The sequence below is a fragment of the Schistosoma mansoni genome, chromosome 5 (genome assembly GCF_000237925.1).
Source record: "Schistosoma mansoni strain Puerto Rico chromosome 5, complete genome".
NCBI lineage: Eukaryota > Metazoa > Platyhelminthes > Trematoda > Strigeidida > Schistosomatidae > Schistosoma > Schistosoma mansoni.
Genome location: NC_031499.1, coordinates 1,604,556 through 1,627,343, shown reverse-complemented (window position 1 = coordinate 1,627,343; position 22,788 = coordinate 1,604,556). Strand labels below are relative to the sequence as shown.

The window sequence follows — 22,788 nt, the reverse complement described above, 5'->3', positions numbered from 1 at the left end:
TCAGCTGGATGTATCTCAATTTCTGAGTTGATGTTCACTCTGCAACTCTAACCCAGTACCTTTCGCTTCAAACGCCAACACGTTATCTACTCATCGAGTCCCAGAGTGAACATCAACTCTGAGATGCAGATACATCCAGCTGACGAATCCCAAATAAGACTTGACGCGCGTCCTGGGTTCCACTACTAGCCACTATCCATCTTTACTTACAATGCTTGTGAATTAAGGCTATATCGATGAAATACGCACAGTATGTACATATGGCCAATAAGAGACTGACCAGTTGCTTTCCTGAACATCAATGGGAAGATACAAACAAAGAATACTAAGAAGTGAAAAATTGTTCTACGAATGTACATGTACAATGACTAGTTAGAATGAATCTATTACTAATATTAACATGACAAAGTAACCACAAACAGAAAACTTTTTCAAAAATAGGAAAGAGTACTAGGTAAATGTTTGAAAGTAATTTGAAAACAATCCATGAACTCAGAATGGATCAAAATCAGTTTGTATTTCTATCGTCAGTAAACTTATGCGATTATTCATCAACTATTCCTTTTGATTTGTCGAGTATGTCTTTTCAGATAAGACTGAAATCATTATAATACAGATTTTGGCTGGCACTTTAAAAATTACCCACTGATTAGCAAGTAGTTATTATTTGAGTTTGATGAAGGTATAAGGTGAATATAATATACATCATGGAGTGAATCAAATAAAACAGCTAATGAATTGAAGCACCACCAATTGCCAACAACAATTTTGTTTCTAGTGAGGCTCATAGAGGTCCATAGATCCTGTGTATTATGCTTTCCTCATGTGCTATTACAAACATCATCAATCATATTTATCTCTGTAATAAATGTGTTTGAGAGTATGTAAAAATTGTTTCAAAGTTTCACTATTTCAATTTTATTACGTATAAAAACATAAACTATTTTTAGAAGAGAATGGTACCTAAAAACGTATGGAAATAACGATATAGAAAAACGTTTACAGGAATTAACGTTATTTCTTATCGCTTTTCTAGAAGCGTAGTGAACAAGAACACGACTGAGGACAATCGAATGCATTTTAGCGCAACATCACGGAGTATCTCATTACAATATGAGAACCATAAAGTGAACAGTTAATTTGCAAAATAACAATCAATTATCTCAATTTGACTATTTCTTCTGCCAATATCCGTCGATAGTCTCCGATTATAATTGTTCATGCATTTTCATACCAATTGTGTGCCCTTTCCGTTCTCTCCTCATCAATCTTCTACTGAAATACATTCAATGCCTGACCATCACCGTATATTACTTATGTAGAGATCAGTAACCCACACCACAGAAGAATCCTTGTAATTTATTGCCCTTTAAGTGTTTAATTATTAAATTAATATAATAGTTTGTATAATTAGTAGCCAACCTGACTTTTATTGCAAGTAACTTTCGCTGTATAAAATTATCTTATCATTTTAACTATATATAAGTAATGTGGCCTTTTTAACTGACGAGATTCATACAGAAGATATTAGGCGTCGTCTTTAGAAAAAAAATCATGCACTTTAACAAAACAATGGAGGGAGGAAAATGTCATACTATGGTCATATTTAAGTAAAAAAAAAACAAAATAAGGAATCACTATAGGAATGTAGGAGGTTTGTATCTGAATAATGTCAGTCATATAAGTGATCATGATAAATATGAAGTAAATCTGAAGACATGAATTAGTAAAATTAAGAAAAATAACACAAAAGATTTATTCATTATTTGTATCTACTAAATGAAAATGTTGAAGAATAAGCAATTCTATATATATTCACTTAGTATTGTTTGTTTGAATCTTCCCATTGATGTTAATGATTGCAATTGGTCAGCCTCTAATTGGCATATGTGCATACTGTGTGTATTGCCTCGATATTGAATTAATTCACAAGCATTGTAAGCAAAGATGGATAGTGGTTTGCAGTGGAATCAAGTTCGACGCGCGTTTCGTCCTATTTGGGACTCGTCAGCTGGATGTATCCCAATTTCAGAGTTGATGTTCACTCTGAGACTCGAACCCAGTACCTTTCGCTTCAAACGCCATCGCGTTATCCACTCAGCTACTGAGTCCTGATAGCATTTTGCTTGTGCAAAGGGATGAAGTTTAAATTCATTTAGTATTGTTTGTTTGAATCTTCCCATTGATGTTAACGATTGCAATTGGTCAGTCTCTTATTGGCATATATGCATACTGTGCGTATTACCTCAATATTCCCTTAATCCACAAGCATTATAAGCAAAGATGGATAGTCGCTATTCATCTTTAATTACTTCTATTCATAATGTATAGTAATAGGTAAACTCTTCATACCATCTTTCACACATACTTTTTTTCTTAATTTTTCTGTATTTCTGCTCCGACTAACTGTATAATCCATCATGGAGCAATAATTCACTTTTATTTGTTCTTATTATAACCAAAAGTATATTTGATTTGTTATACTTGGTGGAATACTTGTTTGACCTATAATATTGTCTTCATTCATCGTTATTTCTTTCGAATTTTCTTTGTTAGTATAATTTCACTGGATAGTCGTTAAGGTTTTATTATGAATTAATTGAAATGGGAAATGTATACCATTGGAATCAAACTTATTGATCTGTTTTCTAAACATTCACTGATAGATATGATATAACTTGAATAAATAACAGATAGGGTTGTGGGTGGTAACGTTTAAAAAGTCTCACATTTCCTCACATTTTTATGAAATATTCCTATTATTATTATTATTAGAAGGGTTTTTTGTGGAAAGTTCAGTTATTTGAAATCATGAGCGGAGTTACACCAGGTCTGTTGTGAAATATCAACTCACTGAAGAGAATGGTGGACGGTTGATCAACTTCGTGGATTTATAGAAATTAGACATTAACACCGTTGGATGCCGACTCAGTAGTCTAGTAGTTAAGCTCTGGCGCGCGAGACTGATAGGTTCTGGGTTAGAATCTCTCCAGGCGGGATCGTGTTTGTGCATTGCTGAGGAGACTCACAAAAAGATGAAACGGCCGTCCAGTGCTTCTAAGTTTTCCATGGTGGTCTAGCTTTAATAGGCTCATGATTTCAACTATGAAAATACTGAAATCTCCACAAACTGGTTTAATAAGTCTAATTTTTCCATGAAATTTGTTTTTTTATCTGTTTTTTTTATCAATATTATCCCTCGGAACCAAACGTAATCATGCTTATTGAACTACAGATACTTTTACAAATTATCCTGAAGCTTTTTAATCGTCCGCTTGTAATAATAATAAATGATTACCTTGGCTATAACTATTCTTTCTATGAATTTGAATCCTTAATGTTTGTTCATAGATTATCAAAAAGCTGTAACAGATATAACATCATGTATTTAATTTTGATCTTTTGAATATTATCTGTTTAACCGCGAAATCATGAATTTAAACAAAATAAAAAGAAAAAAAGAAAACGGCAGAAATGATAAAAATCAATTTATTTTTCAAAATATGAAACAAACAATATCACCAAATTAAACAAAAGGTCAGGTCTATGTGACAGCAAAGCAAATACATAAGAAAGTTATTTAGATTTCAATTTATTATAATTAATTTTTCCGGTTACTAAGTAGTTGAGTGTTGCATAATATCCATACTGAATGTTATTTCAAACCCTTAATGTTATCAGTTTTAAAGATTCCCCCCCCCAAAGAAATATTCAAAAAATGAACAATATTTGAGTGAACAATTGTTTCTGCAATAACTTCATCATCAGGTTCTACAGTTATAAGTCCATATTGATTGTGATCTTTTACAAAGGCCGAAATGAGGCATGTTCTAATGAATTGGACAATCTTATATGTTAAAAATGGTGAACGTTTACATCCTCTATTACGACATAGATACTTCAAAATTATGTTTTCTGTAAATTGGAAATGTTATGTATACATTATATCTTGTGACCGAGTGAATGCCTTGTCAATGTATGACGTGATAAGACCACCAATCAAAGAGTAGCGAATTATCCATTGGAACAGTGACACACAGAAACCGTACGAGCAGTCTAGAACGCTTATCGATCCTGCTTCCGCCTAGACCAGCCAGTTAAGTTCAAAACACCAATAACAGCCTCTGCTGTATGAATCCTTGTATTCGAAACATATTGAGTTTATATACCAAACAAACTGACCACATCGTACCAATAAAATGGAAAATAACATTCGTACAAGAGTTAGCCAAAGGCGGCTGTGAATAGGGAGAGCAGTAATTAATAGACTGGGTATAACTCAAGAATGGAAAATCGTACAATAATAGTTCAAGGGTCAAAATAAAGCTCACAATGAAAAGGAACATGATTACGAGTAGTTTAATTACTTAGAAAATATACGATAAACATTATATGCATAATATTGTTTCATACACAGATCTCACAGCTACCATTCATTATTGATATCGGGATATAACAGTATAACTATCAGCTATGAAACTATCTGCGTATAATAACTCAATGTAAAAGATTAAAATACAAAAGGCAAATCTATCCAAAATTACGGCTTTAATATATATCTCTAACACAAATTGTACTTTATTATACAACTATTGAATACTGAATGGAAAAAATGTAAACACAAATGTTGAAACCTAAACATTCAACATTTTCAGGGATAACATCAAAATTACTTTTTTCACTAAGGTATGGAAATCATTGGTAAACTTATTACTGACTTTTACAACTGAACAAAAGTCATAGACTGAATACATTGTCTTTATAATTCTTTCTTATGTAATGTTGTATCCGTTTGTTGATAATATGACAGAAGAATTTTAAACCTGAAGTTTCTCACTATCGTTTCAGGCTTTTTGTTTTCACAGTTTATTGAAAAACTTGAAAATTCAGCTTACTATAATCGAATCGTCTAATAGTCAAAGGTGAGTTTGCGTGTTGTTTCTCACAACATAAAAAAACCTCATTAAAAAGATTTAAGACAGCTTCTCAAATTAAACTCATTCAGTATTGTTTGTTTGAATCTTCCCATCGATTTGTTAGGACTGCAACTGGTTAGTCTCTTATTGCCATATGTACATACTGTGCGTATTGCTGCATTTGAATCTCACAGTTGATGTTCATTCTTTGCTTATAATGCTTGTGAATTAAGGCAATATCTAGGACGTAAACACAATATGCACATATGCCAATAAGAGACTGATCAATTGCAATCCTATCAATGAGAAGATTTAAGTAAACGATATCAAATGGAATAATTTTAATGGAATCTATAAATCCGAAAATGAAAAAAACAAATAATTCATCTGTTATTATCTTAAGCTAAAATACAATAGTAGAAATACATCAGTGGAATTGTCCAAGAACCTTGAATAATTAAAATTCTTATGTTTAGCGAATGAATGAAACTCCATAACAGATAAAATAAAAATTCACTGAAATTACTGAGTAGGCATTGGAAGTGAATATAATTTGACGTGCTTGGATGTATTAAAATGTACCAATTGTCTCAAGATATGAGTTTATCTTACTCAAGTTTTTATGAACTAAAGAAATTATTTTTCTCATCAAAAGTTAGAAGTGTCACTCATTCAGCTTCCGAACCACTATATACATGTTACATATGTTATTGTTAAGATAGCATGTTTGTGTTTCTTTTTTGAATCAAATGTTAGTTAAAATTACTAGCCGACTGTAAAAGTTGTCGACAGATTAGTACCGAATTAAAAGACTCATCAGTTTTATCCACTACCGCTGTTAGTAACTGAGCTCAAGAACCTCAAGTCCACTAACGTTTTATTTCATTTAGTGTACCTATTAGAAATTTATTACTCAACAATTGAATCCAGGTTAACGGGTATGTAGAGTAGAGATTTATTAATTAGAATGCTATCAATATTTTTTATTCAGCCTAAACGGTTTCGAATATCGCTTAGTTTCTTGAGCCTTAACAGATTTTGTATTTTGAATGGCAGGATCAACCCCAGGGTTATTCGAGAGTAATTCTAATGCATGTCATTCCACAACGTATTCTTTTATTCTAGCCCGGATTTTAGTTCCATAGTATGACCAAAATGAAAGAGGATAAGGGGAAAGCTGAATAATTAGTTAGCTATTTTTAAAAAGTAAAATAACATACAACAATATATATTAAGTCCACTGGAAAATTATAGTTCCGAGAATATGAAAATACAGCTAAACATTTATCCAATAAGTTATTATTGAAATATAAACAATAATAATGTGTTAAACGGTTTACAAGTTATTTATTATCCGATATTCACGCTGCCAAAACAAATATTATCTATCTAATGGGACTGAATTATCAATAAAAAATAGTTCCATAAGTGATCTTGAGGTCAAAACTAATCTTTCTTACGTGCACACAATGCTGAAGAGCTCTCTACTTAGACGAAATATGTGTACAATGTTCCATGGTTTTCATTTATATTTTTGTTACAACCAATTCATATTGTAACCTACTATTTGTTTACTTAATTATTTACTTACGCCTGTTACTCCAATTCACTCTGTCCTGAGCTATTCTTTATAGTTCTATCCATTAGTTGTTTATTCTTCTCATGTCTGTCTCCATTTCTTAGAGTAATGTATTCTTTGGTCTTCAAGATCCCATATAAGGGCTTGCCTTGTCACGCAGTTGGACGCTTTTCTCAGTGTGTGTCCTATCCACTTCCAACACTTATTCCTGATTTCTTAATCCACTGGAATCTGGTTTGTTGTCTCCCACAGTAGAATGTTGCTGATGGTGTCTGGCCAACGGATCCGAAGTATCTTGCGTAGACAACTGCTGATAACCATCTGTATCTTCTGGATGATGGCTTTCGTAGTTCTGCAGGTTTCTGCCCCATACAGTCGAAGTGTCTTGACATTTGTATTGAAAACTCTGATCTTGGTGTTGGTTGGCAATTGTTTTAAGTTCCAGATGTTCTTCAGTTGTAAATATGCTGCTGTTGCTTTGCCGATCCGCGCCTTCACATTTACATCAGATCGACCGTGGGTAACAATGATGCTCTCAAGATATGTAAAAGTTTTCACATCCTTCAAAGCTTCTCCGTCAAGTGTGATTCGATTGGTGCATGTTGTGATAATGGGAAAGTCTTGTTTGCCATCAGTATAATAATTCTTTGCAAGTGTGGATTCATTAGGAAAGGACAAGCTTTTCTTACAGTTAGATTCATAAAACACTTTGACAAAATAAGTAAATAAACAAGTTTTCCATGGAATAAAGATAAAATAACATAATGGGAAAAAATCTCCCATGAATAATGTATTGGCTAATGAGATATAATACAAAATATCACCGAAAATTTCTTTTTTCAGCAGAATAGTTTGTAATTCCAGGGATCTACAAAACGTGAACACGGAATTTTCTTCAACGGTTCCTTCATTTCCTTCAAAGATAATTCAATAGTGATATTATTTATATGACTGTAAATTATTAATTATGTTTATTTTCGAATGTATATCCAAGTGTTCTATGAATTAACTATGCGTGAGTGAATTACACCCCTGTGAATGAAAGTGTTACCAACTATGAAATCTAAAAAAAAAGACTTTCATGTTAACCGTTTACTTTTTGCGTGAGTATTATTTTCATAAAGTTTGTTAATATTTTCTTTAAGATATCAGTTTGTTGTTATAGTCTGTCATAGAATTTCGGTACATACACTCAATTCACCTTGATTAATGTGGTAGTTTGTTGATGGGTTTTAAGCTTCCCTTGATGTTTTTTTTCTTCTAATAATGGATCTATATTTAGAACTAAACTAGCAATTGTTAATTAGGTTTAAACATGCATATTATCTTGATTGAAGCTTCATAATTACTGTAGACATACATTTGAACAGAATGAATAAATTGAAGTTTTTACAACACTAATTAACTTTTAAAGCTCACTTGTGAAAATGAACCAAAGACATCATTTCATTTCAAGACATATGGTTGATGAAGTGTCCTTAGTTCTAGTAAATGCCATCAAGTTCCCATTTTCATTCATCTTGAACTATGGCTTCAAAACATGGACTATGAACATGAAGTTTAAGTGAATCACTGAAATATTCTGAAAACCAGTTAACTACTATGTATATATATCCTTTTTTTACAAATAAATGAACAGTTGTGAATATCAAGACTTTTTCTACTAAAGCTCCTAGCATGAATTAGAATCATTTTTATAGTAGATCAGATGGGGTTTTTGTGGAGATTTAGTATCTTCATAGTTGAAATCATGAGTCAATTGAAACTAGACCACCATGGAAAATTCGGAAGCACTGGACGGCCGTTTCGTCCTATTATTGGAGTCCTCAGCAGTGCGCATCCACGATCCCGCCTCGAGAGCTTCGAACCCAGGACCTATAAGCTTCGCGCCGGAGTACTTAACCAATAGACCACTGAGTCGGCATCCAACGTGGTAATTTCTAACTTCAAATGATCCACGAAGTTGAACAACCGTTCGCCAATTGTCCTCAGTGAGTTGATATCTCTACAACAGACTTGGTTGAACTTTAGAATATATTGCACAAAATATCTTTTAGTTATTGCACAATGCTGAGTTTTCACCCATAGATGTTTAGAAGAATCTATACAGAAGTTGGAACTTAATCAGCTTCTAGTGTTTTTTTTGACAGAAATGATCTTAAAATTAATAATCATTGTAATTCATTTAAGCCATATAACAGATTGAACAGTTGTGATGAATATGAATAACTGTACTGATAAACTTTTTTTGATTCACGGGAAACAATTTCTATTCAGAATCAAGATCATGAAGATTACATTGTCTTTATACTTATGTATCGGTTCAATGAATCATTACCATAATTTTGTTGTTTGTATTAACTTTTTGGAACACAAAAGTAGATATTAGGATCAGTAACATAATTGGATCCCTTTTCAGTGGTCTAGATGTTAAGCGTTCGTGCGTGAGACCGAAGGCCCTCCGTTTAAATCACGCGAGCTGGATCGTGGATGCGTACTGCTGAGGAGTTCCATAATAGGATGAAACAGTCGTTCAGTGCTTCCAGTTTTTCAATGGTGTTCTAACATCAACCAGTTCGTGATCTCAATCGAACAACAATGGTTTCAGTTTTTTGATAATATAAACGAATATGCAAGACAACTGAAGCGATGTTGTTTTATCTCGCATCAAAGTAATTTGATATTCAATATTTAATAGTGAAGATCAAGAGTTCAAAGTCATTCAATTTTATATTTAAATGTCAATAAATAATTGTGTTGTACACCAAGTCCGAACAGATATAGTTTTACTTAAAATTGTAGACGATAATTAGTTCGAAAGTGTTTTATTCTTGGGTTTTTTTTTAAATTTCACATCAAAACTTTAGCTGAAGTATTCATTAATGTTTTGCATTCGTCTTTCTTATACTTAGGATATTTGAACAACATTCGGACTTTCGTGATGCATTTACTGAATTTCGAAAGAGGAAATTCGTTGATATAAAAACATGATCCAGCAATGCAAGTTCACGGTTTACGCGTGTTAAGCGTAGTAGATAAACTAATTACCCGATTGCCTAAAACTGATGATATTGAAAAACAGTTAATGATGATTGGATCAAAACATTGTCGATACGTTCCAACAATCGCACTGGTATCTGTAAGTTGAGATTTTTTTTACTTATTTTCAAAACTAAGATAGTATTACTTTTCATTCACATAGTTTTGTTAGTGTTTTGTAGTGACGTCGCTTCATCACAGCAGGAAAATTAAAAACAGTCAAAATCAATAGTTGAATATTTGTATAGAATTTGTGTGTAGATAAATTATATATTTCGAGCTATCAGTAATCATGGATTCCAAAAGTCTTCAGAAACCACTTATAGTAATAATGACAATCTATTCACTTATGGATAACTTCGGGATCAAGTTCCAGAATTTCCTATTAGAAACTGTGATTAATGGAGTTTCTCTACGTCACATGTGCGACAGTTATCCACAACAGCCAATGAGAGACTAACTATTGGAAACCAGCTCGTCGCAGAACTGAAGGTGCTAAGCCTAATCTGTAGTGAGTTCGTAGATCAGCAGCACCTAAGTGTCTTGTTATAGGAAGAAACAACCAGCCATCGCTCTGTGGTATGCGGTATAAACTAAAAACTTATATATTTGCTTAGTTCAATAAAAGAATCTCTACATATATAACTGAGTTCATTTGGTTAATTACTGGAAAACAAAGTTAGTTAATCCCATATGAAACAATGAATTCAATGGATATTCTATTCATTGTTCACATGAACTATAAAATATAAATCCATAGAAAGAAAATTTAAATTTTCAGCTTAATATTTTATCATATTTAAACAAAATTAAATGAGAACACTTACGATTCATTCTGCTACTAATTGAGATTTTTTTTAATTAAGCTTAATCTACACCTTACTCATTTGTTCAATTTAATTTTAAACTTGTGACCTAAATTATTATTATTTTAAATAAATGAATTAAGTTGAAAAAAAGAGAAAAATTTAATTTTTGACGATTATTTTGCGATTAAAGGTTCTTTGTTTCACTATCTGGTTGAAAATACTACTGATATGATCAACCGTTAGGTAGTAGTAATTAAGTCTTATGGGAATATTTCAATTTGATTATCATTTATATAAATAGTAAGAGAAAAACTCACTTACTTACTAACTTACGCCTGTTAATTCCGATGGAGCATAGGCCGCCGACCAGCATACTCCAACCCACTCTGTACTTGGTCTTCCTTTCTAGTTCTATCCTATTTTTGTTCATTCTAAAAGAAAAACTACTTCAGTTTATTCATGTGAATTTCGTTACTTAACAGAATGTATATTTATTTATTTTATTTAAACACAAACATTGGTACAAAGGTACACCAGATATATGTGCGCCACACAAATCTCATTTGATGTGTGTGGGGGCTATGATACCGCCCGGCTGCCCAAACTGAAGCAGGTGGTTTTCCTAAGGAGCCACAACCGGGGCCTTTGACCTAAAGGTCTGATCCACAAGGCAGTGAAGCATTGTAAAATGATGTAGTCCCATGGTAGCCGGTAACCAACGATTGATTCATACGCCATTTGTTCCCTCAGGATACTGGAGCCCATGCGCACCCGTGGTGCAAGAAGGCAGTGAGTAAGAATTCCCAGACAGAGGCTATATACGCGCGGTCATGTGAGAGCATTTGGAGAGGGAGAGCAGACTCTCTCCACTCTCGGCCATACCAAGGCATTTGTATAACAATATCATAATCATCTATATGTTTAAAATGTATTTGTAGGTGATTTATAACTACGAATTTCTACACAATTAGATACATAATGAAGTTCTGTAGATTATATGGATCATTTATAAAATAACAGAAAATTAGCATATAAGCTTATGAGCTGTTACTATCTCAGTAACAATTTGTAATTGTTATAAGTATTGTATTCACCATGAGAATTGAAGATCTTATGTTGCTATTGCTGTTGATCCACTTCGCTCATAGGTTTCATTCTGTGATTCTATAATTCTAATTATCAGAAGGGGTTTTGTGGAGATTTAGTATTTTCATAGTTGAAAGCGTGAGTCAATTGAAGCTAGACCATCATGCAAAACCTGGAAGCACTGGACGGCCGTTTCGTCCCATTGTGGGACTCCTCAGCAGTGCGCACCCGAGATTCCGCCTCGTGAGATTCAAACCCAGGACCTACCAGTCTCGCGCCAGAGCACTTTAACGATAGACCACTGAGCCGGCATCCAACGGTGTTAATGTCTAGCTTCAACTGATCCACGAAGTTGAGCAACCGTTCACCATTTGTCTTCAGTGACAGACGTAGTTTGAACTCCACTGGTCACTGCTTCTCACTAGAACTCCTGGATTTACCTCTCGAAGTCAGTCTATAATTCTTCTCTGCTCTCTGATTTTCTCAGAAAAGACGAAGGAAGTCTATTGTTAAGAAATAACTAACATACATTCATGTATTTAAGAACTTTAGACATTATTTTGATATTAAGTTTGGTTAGTGTGTAAAGCCATTTAGTTTTAAACTAGTATTTTCGACATCTACATTTTATCACAATTGATTTTAGATGCACAAAAAGAAATCTAGCTATTGACATAATTAATTACTAACTCATCTTTATTTTCTTACTTTTATTCTTTGTTTTAGAGTGTTTCAGATCAATTATGGGGTGCTATAGAGCCTGTACTCAAAGAAGAAGGTTTATGGTCAGCTGATTTAGCGGTTACATGGAAATCAATACTTGATTATTTGACTAGAACAGTAAAATATGGTTTAGCTAAAACATTCCATTCTACACACAAATAGAATATAGATATTCTGTTTCATTCGAAATCCTATAATATAAACGTCCTACAGAAGGCAAACTCTTCTGTAGATATTTATGTCAAATACAAATAAACTGAATAAAACCTTAATGCTGCACATCACTTGAGCTATAATAGTAAAGTAAAATTTTCTTTCCAACGAATAAAACTAATGAATATGTTGCCAGTAATCCTAAATAGTTTACTTCCATTGGATTATGAGTAATAAACGAAGTCTATAATGCTAATCTATTGACTTAATAGACTAAATACCTTTGTATATATTCGTAAAAACAATGTTCTTCACAATTTAGATGTTCTGGTTTTCTACACCCTTTATTTTGATTATTTTCTCATTTGAATGACAATTATAATTGGATGATAATGAATTATGACATAATAATAATAATAATAATGGTAATGATAATAATAATAATGGTTGATCTTTATTCTTCTTCAATTTGCCTATTTCATCAATTTTGAACATCTTTCTATTGCAAACCAATCTGTTACATCTTAATTGTTCATAATGATATTTATCTATTTTCGGTAAAAAAAAAAAGAAAGAGAAATAAAGAAAAAGGTAGTAAATAGAATTCTGTTTTTATTATTAAGTTTAATGAAAAGATGGATAGGAGGCAGCAGTGGAATCAACGATGCGCGTTTCGTCCTTTTTGGGACGCGTCAGCTGAATCTACCTACATCTCAGAGTTGAAGACATTCGTACAGTATGCTCATATGCCAATAAGAAACTGATCAGCTGCAGTCCTAAAACATCAATGGAAAGATTTAAGTAAACAATATCATTAATTTTTCTAGACAATCCGTAGGATATATATATTGAATATGAAGGTTATATTTAATCAGCTGTAAGATTGACGAAAGTTGTTTAATTTTGAAATATGTTTCATTTAGATGTGATATCCTTTAATAAAAACTTAACCTCTCGAAGTAAGCCTACCACAATTAGATAGTCGCAACAAGATACGACATGTCATAATGAAATAATACAGTGGAATGATTATCTGTTACAGTAAATTCTCTCAAGACGTTTAACTAGAATCTTATCTCAAAAATAGTTAATTGAATGAGTTAAATTATTATATGGATATGTTATTCATGAAAGATATTTTGTTGTAGAGGAGACTTCCATAGGAATACTTATTCGTCATTCATTATTTTGTTCGGCATGTTTCTTGTGACACTCAATGAATACATAAATAGGTTCCTTTCTTCTAAAGATCATATTTATTAGATATGAAAGATGATTCCCATGTTATCAAATTAGGCGATAATCATATTCTTGTGTGAAACACCGAATTTATATTCAACACACTGGTGAAAAATTGAAGATTCAAGCTATCATCCCTAATCTTTTCATTGAAAATTCTGTTTGCAATCCAATTATGTCAGTAATCTCAAGTTTTAATGGGAATCCTTTTCTATGCTACCTTTTTCTTAAAACGTGCATTAAAGTTTTAAAAATCCACTGACAACTGTAAAGTTTCTATTACTGCACTTATCATAGCTGAGCTGCTAATTTAATAAGTACAACTGTTTTACCTTTTACCCTTTTCACTTGATTACGTCACCTAATAACTATGTATGCCTTTGAGCTTAGATAACCTGATTCTAGTTCAGTTTCATCTCACCTGGTACTTTGTATGTGGACGACTTGGAACATGACATAGACTGATAGTTGACGATACAATCTTTTTATGTATCATACATCAAAGAATGAGATTGAAAATCTTTGTCATAAGCAAACTGGACATCAAAAATCGACTGGTAATTTATTTATAACTGAAGAACAACGGGTTCGTGGAATTTGTTTGTGATCAATCCTGTTACTCTGTAAAAGATATTCAGATCTAATATTTTCAAATGCTTGTAAAAACTAAAGGAAACTCAATCAACCTTCAATGAATTAATTATAATCTATTTAATAATAATTTATTCACAAAAAAAGAGAACCATTTATATTAATTAGTTATCGTTTGCCAAGAAGAAAAAAGTTTTTTATTGATTCATGTCGGGTAGATTTATGGAGCAGATTATTAACAGTTAAAATTGTTCAGGTTGAAGTTAATCACTGAAATAAATACAAACAAGTTGGTATAAAATCCTCGTATTGTCTTGGTGATAAAATGATGTTACCAATAAAATTAAAACTTTTTTCAGTAGTGATAAACTGAACCTAACATCAATTACATCTTGAATAACAACAGATACAAATAAATCATGGATAACTTCCAATGGTTATTGGTTATGGGGGTGCGATTTTTTTCTGAACTATTGTTGTCTGTACGCTGAATACCATCAGCAAATTCTTCAATTAAAAATAAGTTGAAAGGATTCATCTACAACTAACGAATGTTTTGTATTGTTTACCTGGATTTCGATTGGTTATTCTCCATAATAGTACAGCTCCTGTTTGTATAGCTTGTTTTGATGTTCACTTCATCTGATTTGAACTGTGAATTTACAGATGTTAATTCCCATTCTTGCTGGCTGAGTCAGTTTTAATGCGTCGACTGATCGATAGGTGATTAGAGTGCAATGCTACTAAAAATCCCTTACTTTTCTTTATGCTTTTTCTGTTCAATATATTAACATTTCTACAGTCAATATCACGTCCATAGTTGTTCACGTAGATTACCGTACGTGAAGGTACGCCATGGTGTTTAAGAGCACTCTGATATTCATGTAGTTGGAGTGGTGAGGTACTTTGTCCTGTGTGCTATTTCTAGCATTTACTGCGATATATCTCTTATGTGATGTATGCAATGTATTTATTTGTAGTTATTTTCTTTGGATTACACATTCCTGAATGTAACAAATTTGTCAGCTTGTGGTCTAAACCTGTTATTGGCAGATGTAACCATCTGTTTATGACCTCAGAGATGTTCTTCAATTAGAGTTGAAATATACGTTTATTGGTTTTCTTCGTTGACCTTCTTACTTGATAAATAATTTAGGAAAAAAACTTTTTGAATGTAGTTCTGTGCTCAGTCAGTTTTTTACAGAGTATTTATTAGTAGCTGCTTTTCAACACTCCACGTAATGAGGATTATACTTTATATTTTACTTTCTTAATTAGTGTTTTTTTACAGCCTAATCTTTGAGTTATAGGGTTGTTACTGTTGTAACTGAGTATGTGATCAGTATCGACTGTTTTCCGATATACTTCGTTCTCACATTTTCTCAAACTGGCTCTAGAGATCAATAAAACTATTGGAATACAAATTGTTGATATACAAAGTAAATATTTATTTAAATAAAAAAAGTGTTTTCAATGAAGATAATGACTTTCAAATGTAGCCATATGCGAAATAGTTTATTTGAATAACTATAGTTTGTAAGCAAGTATTACCTTTTAGATAGTCAGTTTCATTATGTACATTTTGAATCTTTATGTCAATATTAATTTTAATCAGAAGGGGTTTTGTGGAGAATTTAGTATTTTCATAGTTGAAATCATGAGTCAATTGAAGCTAGACTACCATGGAAAACTTGGAAGCACTGGACGGCCGTTTCGTCCTATTATGGGACTCCTCAGCAGTACGCATCCACGATCCCGCACTCGCGAGATTCGAACTCAGGACCGTGGACTCGCACTGCTGAGAAGTCCCATAATAGGACGAAAAATGGCCGTCCAGTGCTTCCAGGTTTTCCATGGTGGTCTAGCTTCAATTGAATCATGATTCCAACTATGAAAATGCTAATGTTAATAACAAATATTCATACTTTACACTTTTTTGAACGCCTGATCAATTTTTGTTAAATCCAGGACCAGAAAAAGTATATGCGTGTACTTATCCATTAGTTGTCTTGTTAGCTGATTTAACGCTATTTTGATATTTGAGAACAGTTTAGAGTGTTAGAGATGGAGCTACATTTTGTTATAACACCCTTTGGTAATATGATAAAGAATATTTACGTATATGTGAGTATATTTGAAGCTTTATTCTGACAATCATAAGATACACTGCCACAAGTATTTTAAAGGAAATATATTATATTTTCCCTGATTTAACAGTGATTTTGAATATTATTAAATCTGAGTTAGGACTGAATCAAACTAAATATATTGTTCTCATCAAAAGTTTGGTTATTCTGTGATTATTAACACCCACCGCTTATCACACCTGGTCTTCTAATCTTTTCCATCGCTTGATGGTAAGAAAAGTTACAGCATCAAATTTAACTTACTTTAGATATTAATTTCTCGTAAGCTCGACAATGAACTTCTAAATGTGATAGACTTGACTTCCTACTGGTTCATAAGTGGTCAGGAAGGAATTCCACAAGAATACAAAGCAGAAACTTACTTCAGCGATATCGTATTTTGAAATGAAAGAAATTAGCTAGATAAGCACTTTTCAAAGAACATCATATTCTAAAAAAATCCTACAACCTAAAATCAGTTTGTAAAGTGTAGAAACAAAACTTAGTAGCCTAAGATATTATTACAGTGTCACTTTTAACTCCTATGTTAGTTATTCAGCTCACAAACCTGAAAATCATTAATTAAGACATACATCTGAAATTCTTTATTATAAAATAATGTGATGAAACTATAATTTATGAACGACCTTTGAGTCACGCCAAAGTGATCTCGAGAGTATCTACCTACTTACTAGGACTAAATGAGGGTTATAAAGCAGTGTGAAGAATAAAGATCATGATCCGTAGTTGACAGTTAGGGTTAAAATTTAGATTTACGGGTTTTCATCACGAGCTAACATCAGCTAAAATGCCAAAACGCTGTTTGACCAAGCGGGTGAGTGAGTTTTGCACCCAAATCGAAGACATATTATCCATAAATTATAGTCTCGCCAAGAGATAATATAATTACATAACTTAAATATAGAGAAGTTTCTTGTAATCACTAAACTACAATTAAATAAGTTTAGTACATTATGTATTATTCGTACTAAATAGGCCATTGAGTAAAATATTTTCAAAAAACGTTATGCCTGTATTTAACTGTGTGATCAATATTGTTAATAACAGTAACAACAAATTTTTAGAAGGAAGATTATTTATTCCGGTGTTAAAATCGTCAAATCTCAACCAATTTATACTATGATGGTTCCTAATGAAATGTCAATATAATTATAATGAACCATGGTATAGGAATTTATAAATCATCTATACTGAAAACTCTGTATTGATAGTCAAGTTTATATACGTATACACATTTATAGATATACACACCTAGATATATGAATTTATGTGTTCTATCTTATTAATTGATAAAAGTAACTAAAATATTTGTAGTAATGGAGTAAATCTTCTATATAGATTTTAATAATAAGTCAATTATCATATGGTATATAATGACAATAAAAGTATCATTAAAACTAACAATACTAATTGAATTTAAACTTCACCCCATTGCACAAGCAAGTGGCAATTAAGACTCAGTAGCTAAGTGGATAACGTGATGGCATTTGAAGCGAAAGGTACTGAGTTTGAGTCCCAGAGTGAACATCAACTCTGAGATATAGTACATCCAGGTGACGAGTCACAAATAGGACGAAATGCGCGTCCTGGATTCCACTGCTAGCCACTATTCATCTTTACTTATGTCAATAAATCTGTTTACTGAATTCTATTTGTTCATCTACATAATAAAAAGTGTCATCAAAGAATCCAATTTCTATTATAGCAAAAATCAATAATCAGTGGGGTGTCCAATATAGAGAAGACATTATTTGTAAAAATTACATTTCAAATAATCTCAATGATTGAAATTTAAGTAATTCTAACGTTTCGTCCAGTAAACACACCAGAACTTCTTCAGGGTAATGATCAAAATCAAAGTTACCAATGAAATATAGAATGCTTATTATTCAAATCAAATCTATACTGTGCTTATCTAATCGTATTCACATGATGACTTTAGTAAGTAGGATAAAATAAGTCAGTTCTATGAGTTCTTATTAGAAGTATAAATAAAAGTACAAATAGAAAATGCTTTTTTTTTAAAAAAGTGTCGATGTCTATGTAAAATGTGAACCATTAAATACCTAATTGTAATCAATAAAATATTCAAATTCATTTTTTATCAGAATAACGATGCATGTGAAATAAACCGGCGGCACAGAGATAGAGTCCAATTACTTGTTCATGAACATTTGCAAAGGGGTAGCTAGTTGAATACCAGCTTTTCTGTTCAGGCTATTCTTATCACTACACATATACAACACTTGTGTTGTCAATCTATCTTTATTCATGCCTTACACTTTTTGAAGTATTTTGGTCACCTCGAAGTTGATTTTATGTCCTGTTTTTAAAGGATGTAACGCTATCACCGATCTATTCTCAAGTTCCTTCAGATCAACCAAGGATTGAGGAACATGTTTCAAACACTGTTTGTGTTCCTTTAATCTCACATTCAACTGTCTAGTTGTTTCAGCCACATGAGCTGCATCGCAATCATAGCAATTAATCTCATAGACATTCTGTTGTTCTTGCTTTGGAAACATATCCTCAACCTTCACTAATTCTGATCATATGGTGTTACTGGTCTGAAAATACTCTCTTTTGTTACGTTTGTTTAGAATCCGCTTAATTTCTTCGAAGGCTTTTTCATGGTATGAGATGGCCATGATGTTCTCCCCTTCTTATGGTGTATATTCTGATTTAGTTTTTAGTTCACTTGCAACAACCTTCTTTAAAAACTCTTTAGGGTAATTGATTGCCCTAAGTGTATGCAATCATACATTCAACTCAGTCTGTCGGTCTCCTTTCTTTGTAATCATATTACAACTATGAATTAAATTTTCACCATTGTGACCTACGTAAGCCTACCATGACGTGAACTACAATCTAAGCATCTATCAGACTAAGTTGATTTTTTGAATACATTAGTTTTTAACTCAAGTTTTATGTCTACCTTTAACCGAACCACCAAGAAACGCTAGTTAATGATTTGTTTATGCTATGATAAATAATGACGTGCATTTTTCTAAATACACAAAATAATTATTCATGACGTGAATATTACTTAGTATGAATGTTTCACATGCAAGATTAATTGTTTACTGGATTATCCTTTATCGTGCCAGTTTTAATAAGCATAATTTGTATTTATCACATACAGTAATCACTCAAGCGTAAGTAAACATTGAAAGGTTTACCACATACCTTGTGAATCTTTTAAATGAACACAATGAATTCATATCACACGAATCATGAATATGGTTTGAAGGGTTATAGTGGTATCTTATAATGAGATGATGGTAATGATTACCTTGGTAACAAACTGAAACAGATAAACTTGTGAATGAACATTACCAATCATGAATGAATAAATATTCTGTTTAAACCTGACTACAGTTAAATGACTACATTCTGTCCAATTATTCGCTTTTTGTAGGTTTCGTAAACAAAATTGACTATTACAAAGGCTGTAGCTCTTGACAACAGTATAAGGCGAATGCTCTTCATTTATTCATCTGTCAAACGACGTAATCATAGGCTTCGCTCATGAACAACGCGCAGTAAGTTACTGTTATAAGTCATTAACCATCTGGTTACAGGGAACAATCCATTTATCATACGAAAATGGGTGAAAGACTGAGATCTACAACCAATGGTTTGTCTAATTTATTATATACGAGATATTTGGAGAAACATACGTTTTCTTGATGAAGATGTCGTCGGGTGCTGACAATGCCCCTTCATTCTGCACACATATTTGTTATAGAAATTGCTCATTTTGGGATGACTATCCCATATAACAAAGTGTCAGGAAGATTGATCCTCTTAAACTGCTAATTGCCTGGCTAACTCTTATTAAATTAGAAACCCAACGCAACAAGTATACTTCAAAACAATTATTCGGCTTCGCTGTTCAATGTAAATATGTGAAGACATGACTGTGGTAATAAAATTTGAAACATGCTGCTCCTTTGAAGCTGATGGTTTTTATTCATCTGTAAGCTGGCTATTCATTGGACAATGAGAACTAGTTTTTTGATTGATTTAAGGGTAACGGGGACAAGAGTGAACGGAAATACACGTTTACACCCGGAGAAAATTTTATTTCCGGAGACAATCTATTGCTCTAAGAAAAGTGTAGATTTACTAGCTTTCAACATTTTCGATGAGATATTAAGGAGACATAGTAAGAACAGTGGCATACATATGACTTGACAATATTTTCCGGCTGATTTTGCTAGTGCAAATCAGTACACATGTATGTGTTTGTTCTACTCATGTTGAGATGAACTGATACACATGAAAGATATCCTAATCAGTTCAAGCAAAATTGAATTAACCGTTCTCAGATTTACTAATGCGAAAGGTTGAGAAATAAAAATGTTAATAATAATATGTTTGATTACTTCTGAGTAAGATTATTTAATTGTCATCGGTTAGGGCATTTTATTGATTATAAAGATGGGCTGTTTCATTGGTTTATGTAGCCAATTCTAACATTTTTCAAGATGAGCGGTATATCAAACAGATAAAAAAATCAGGCAGCTTGGTTTCAAAATATGGAGATTTTTACAAAATGCACTGTCAAAACGGTAACAATATTTTTATTCGTGAAAAATGTGGTGAAAATAAACTTGCTTGAAGAACTAAGAAACTATCACATCTATGAGATAAGTTCATAAAGCAAAATATAATTTCCCCCTGTTCATGTTTCCACTTATTGCTATATAATTATATTTATTTGTATTTTAGATCACTACTGAAAACCTGGAAGCACTGGACTGCCGTTTCGTCCAAGTATATGACTCTTCAGCAGTATATACCCACGACCCGCGTGCAGGGACTCAAAACCTGGAACTTCTATCTCGCGCATGAACACTTGACTTCGAAACCACTGAACTGACATCCAGCTGTGTTTATGTCTAACTCCAATAAATCGAAGAAATTGTCCGACCATCTCCCATTGTCTTCAGTGAGTAACTGTCTGACACCTGACACATATTTGCTCCACTGGTTATGGCTTCTCACTAGGACTTAGAGAATCCTGTGTGTGGTATCGTGGACACGCATTGTTCAGGAGTCCCATACCAGGACAAAACAGCTGTCTATTGATTTCATGTTTTTACTATGGTCTAACAATGACCAATACATGAACTCAATCAAAAGCTCAACAATTTATACAGCCATTTACCGATATATATATATATATATATATATATATATATATATATACAGTGGAGTTCAAACCACGTCTGTTGTGAGATGAATAATACTGATATTGAATATGAATCATTTAGACAAGTTTATTCATTTCATAAATGTATGAATATTGGATTATCTGATTTTATGCATTTCATTTACTTACTTAAGCCTGTTACTCCCAATGAACCATAAGCCACTGACCAGCATTCTCCAACCCACTCTGTCCTGGGCCTTCCTTTCTAGTTCTATCCAAGTTTTGTTTATTTTTCTCATGTCTGTCTCTATTTCTTTGCGTCATGTGTGTTCTTTGGTCTTCCTCTTTTCCTTTAGCCTTTAGGATTCTATGTAAGAACTTGCCTTGTGACGCAATGTATTAGAATTGTATATGTTAAGAAGAAATTTTTTTTGTCATTTATTTCATTCATTTTTATTGTATCTGAAATTGTTTTAGTAATTCGGTCTGTAAGATATTTTTTTCTTCAGATATTTAACAGTTAACTAACTGGTATTAAAAATACAATAGTTACCAGTGACAGAATTTCACAATGATAATAAATGAACTCAAATCAGAGTCCTGAATAGGACGAAACGCGCGTCAAACTGGATTCCACTGCTAGCCACTATCCATCTTTGTTTACAATGCTTGTGGAATAAGGCTATATAGAGGCGATACGCATAGTATGCACATACGCCAATTAGAGACTGACCAGTTGCAGTCCTAAACATGAATGGGAAGATCCAAACAAACTATACTAAGTGAATTTAAACTTCACGTCATTAGATAAGCAAGTGACTATCAGTACTCAGTAGCTGAGTGGATGACGCGATGGCGTTTGAAGCGAACGGTACTGGGTTCAAGTCTCACAGTGAACCTCCACTCTGAGACGCAAGTACATCCAGCTGACAAGTCCCAAATAGGACGAGAGGTGAGTCCTGGATTTCACTGCTAGCCACTATCTGTCTTTGCTTACGATCATTTATTTTGTTGTAATAGTTTCGAACTATACCACTGTCTGTGTTTTAGTGGATCTACAGTCTTTTTATTAGTACGTTTGTCTGTGGATTGTAGTAAACAAAGTAAAATTAGAAAAAAATCTTTATTTATAACTTTCTGATTCTCAATGATTTTCCGTTATTTGCTTGTCTCTGATGATAATTAAGTTTAAAATAAGCATGCTACTGAGACCCTTTTAGTTTTTGTCCAATTATCTTAAAAGTGTTTTTAAGTGAAACATTGTGCCCGTGAATTGTGTTATGTTTTGACTATGATTGCAAATTATTTTGTGGTTTTTAAGGAACACCACCTTTTGTTTAAATCCATC

At 32.7% G+C, this 22,788-nt stretch overlaps 2 protein-coding genes and 1 non-coding gene across 3 annotated transcripts in view; 2 read left to right on the top strand and 1 right to left on the bottom strand.

Moving 5' to 3' along the window:
* The window catches only part of Smp_052990 (putative globin X), a gene marked incomplete at both ends in the record, with an annotated part of 13,195 nt that extends 3,709 nt beyond the window's left edge, over positions 1-9,486 (top strand). Inside the window, one exon of the mRNA XM_018797585.1 lies at positions 9,408-9,486. Within this exon, the coding sequence (XP_018652613.1) occupies positions 9,408-9,486 (79 nt within the window). The remainder of the gene's footprint in view (positions 1-9,407) is intronic.
* Positions 2,041-2,107, bottom strand: Smp_tRNA_01016_Pseudo_TTG.1.1. Its single transcript has one exon. It is a non-coding gene (tRNA).
* Positions 9,487-19,888: 10,402 nt separating the features above from the next.
* On the top strand, positions 19,889-20,906 carry Smp_150530 (hypothetical protein; the record flags this gene model as incomplete). The annotated part of the gene is made up of 2 exons (XM_018797584.1): positions 19,889-19,919; positions 20,752-20,906. 2 exons carry the CDS (start codon positions 19,889-19,891, stop codon positions 20,904-20,906), a joined length of 186 nt encoding a protein of 61 aa, XP_018652612.1.
* Positions 20,907-22,788: the final 1,882 nt, after the last annotated feature.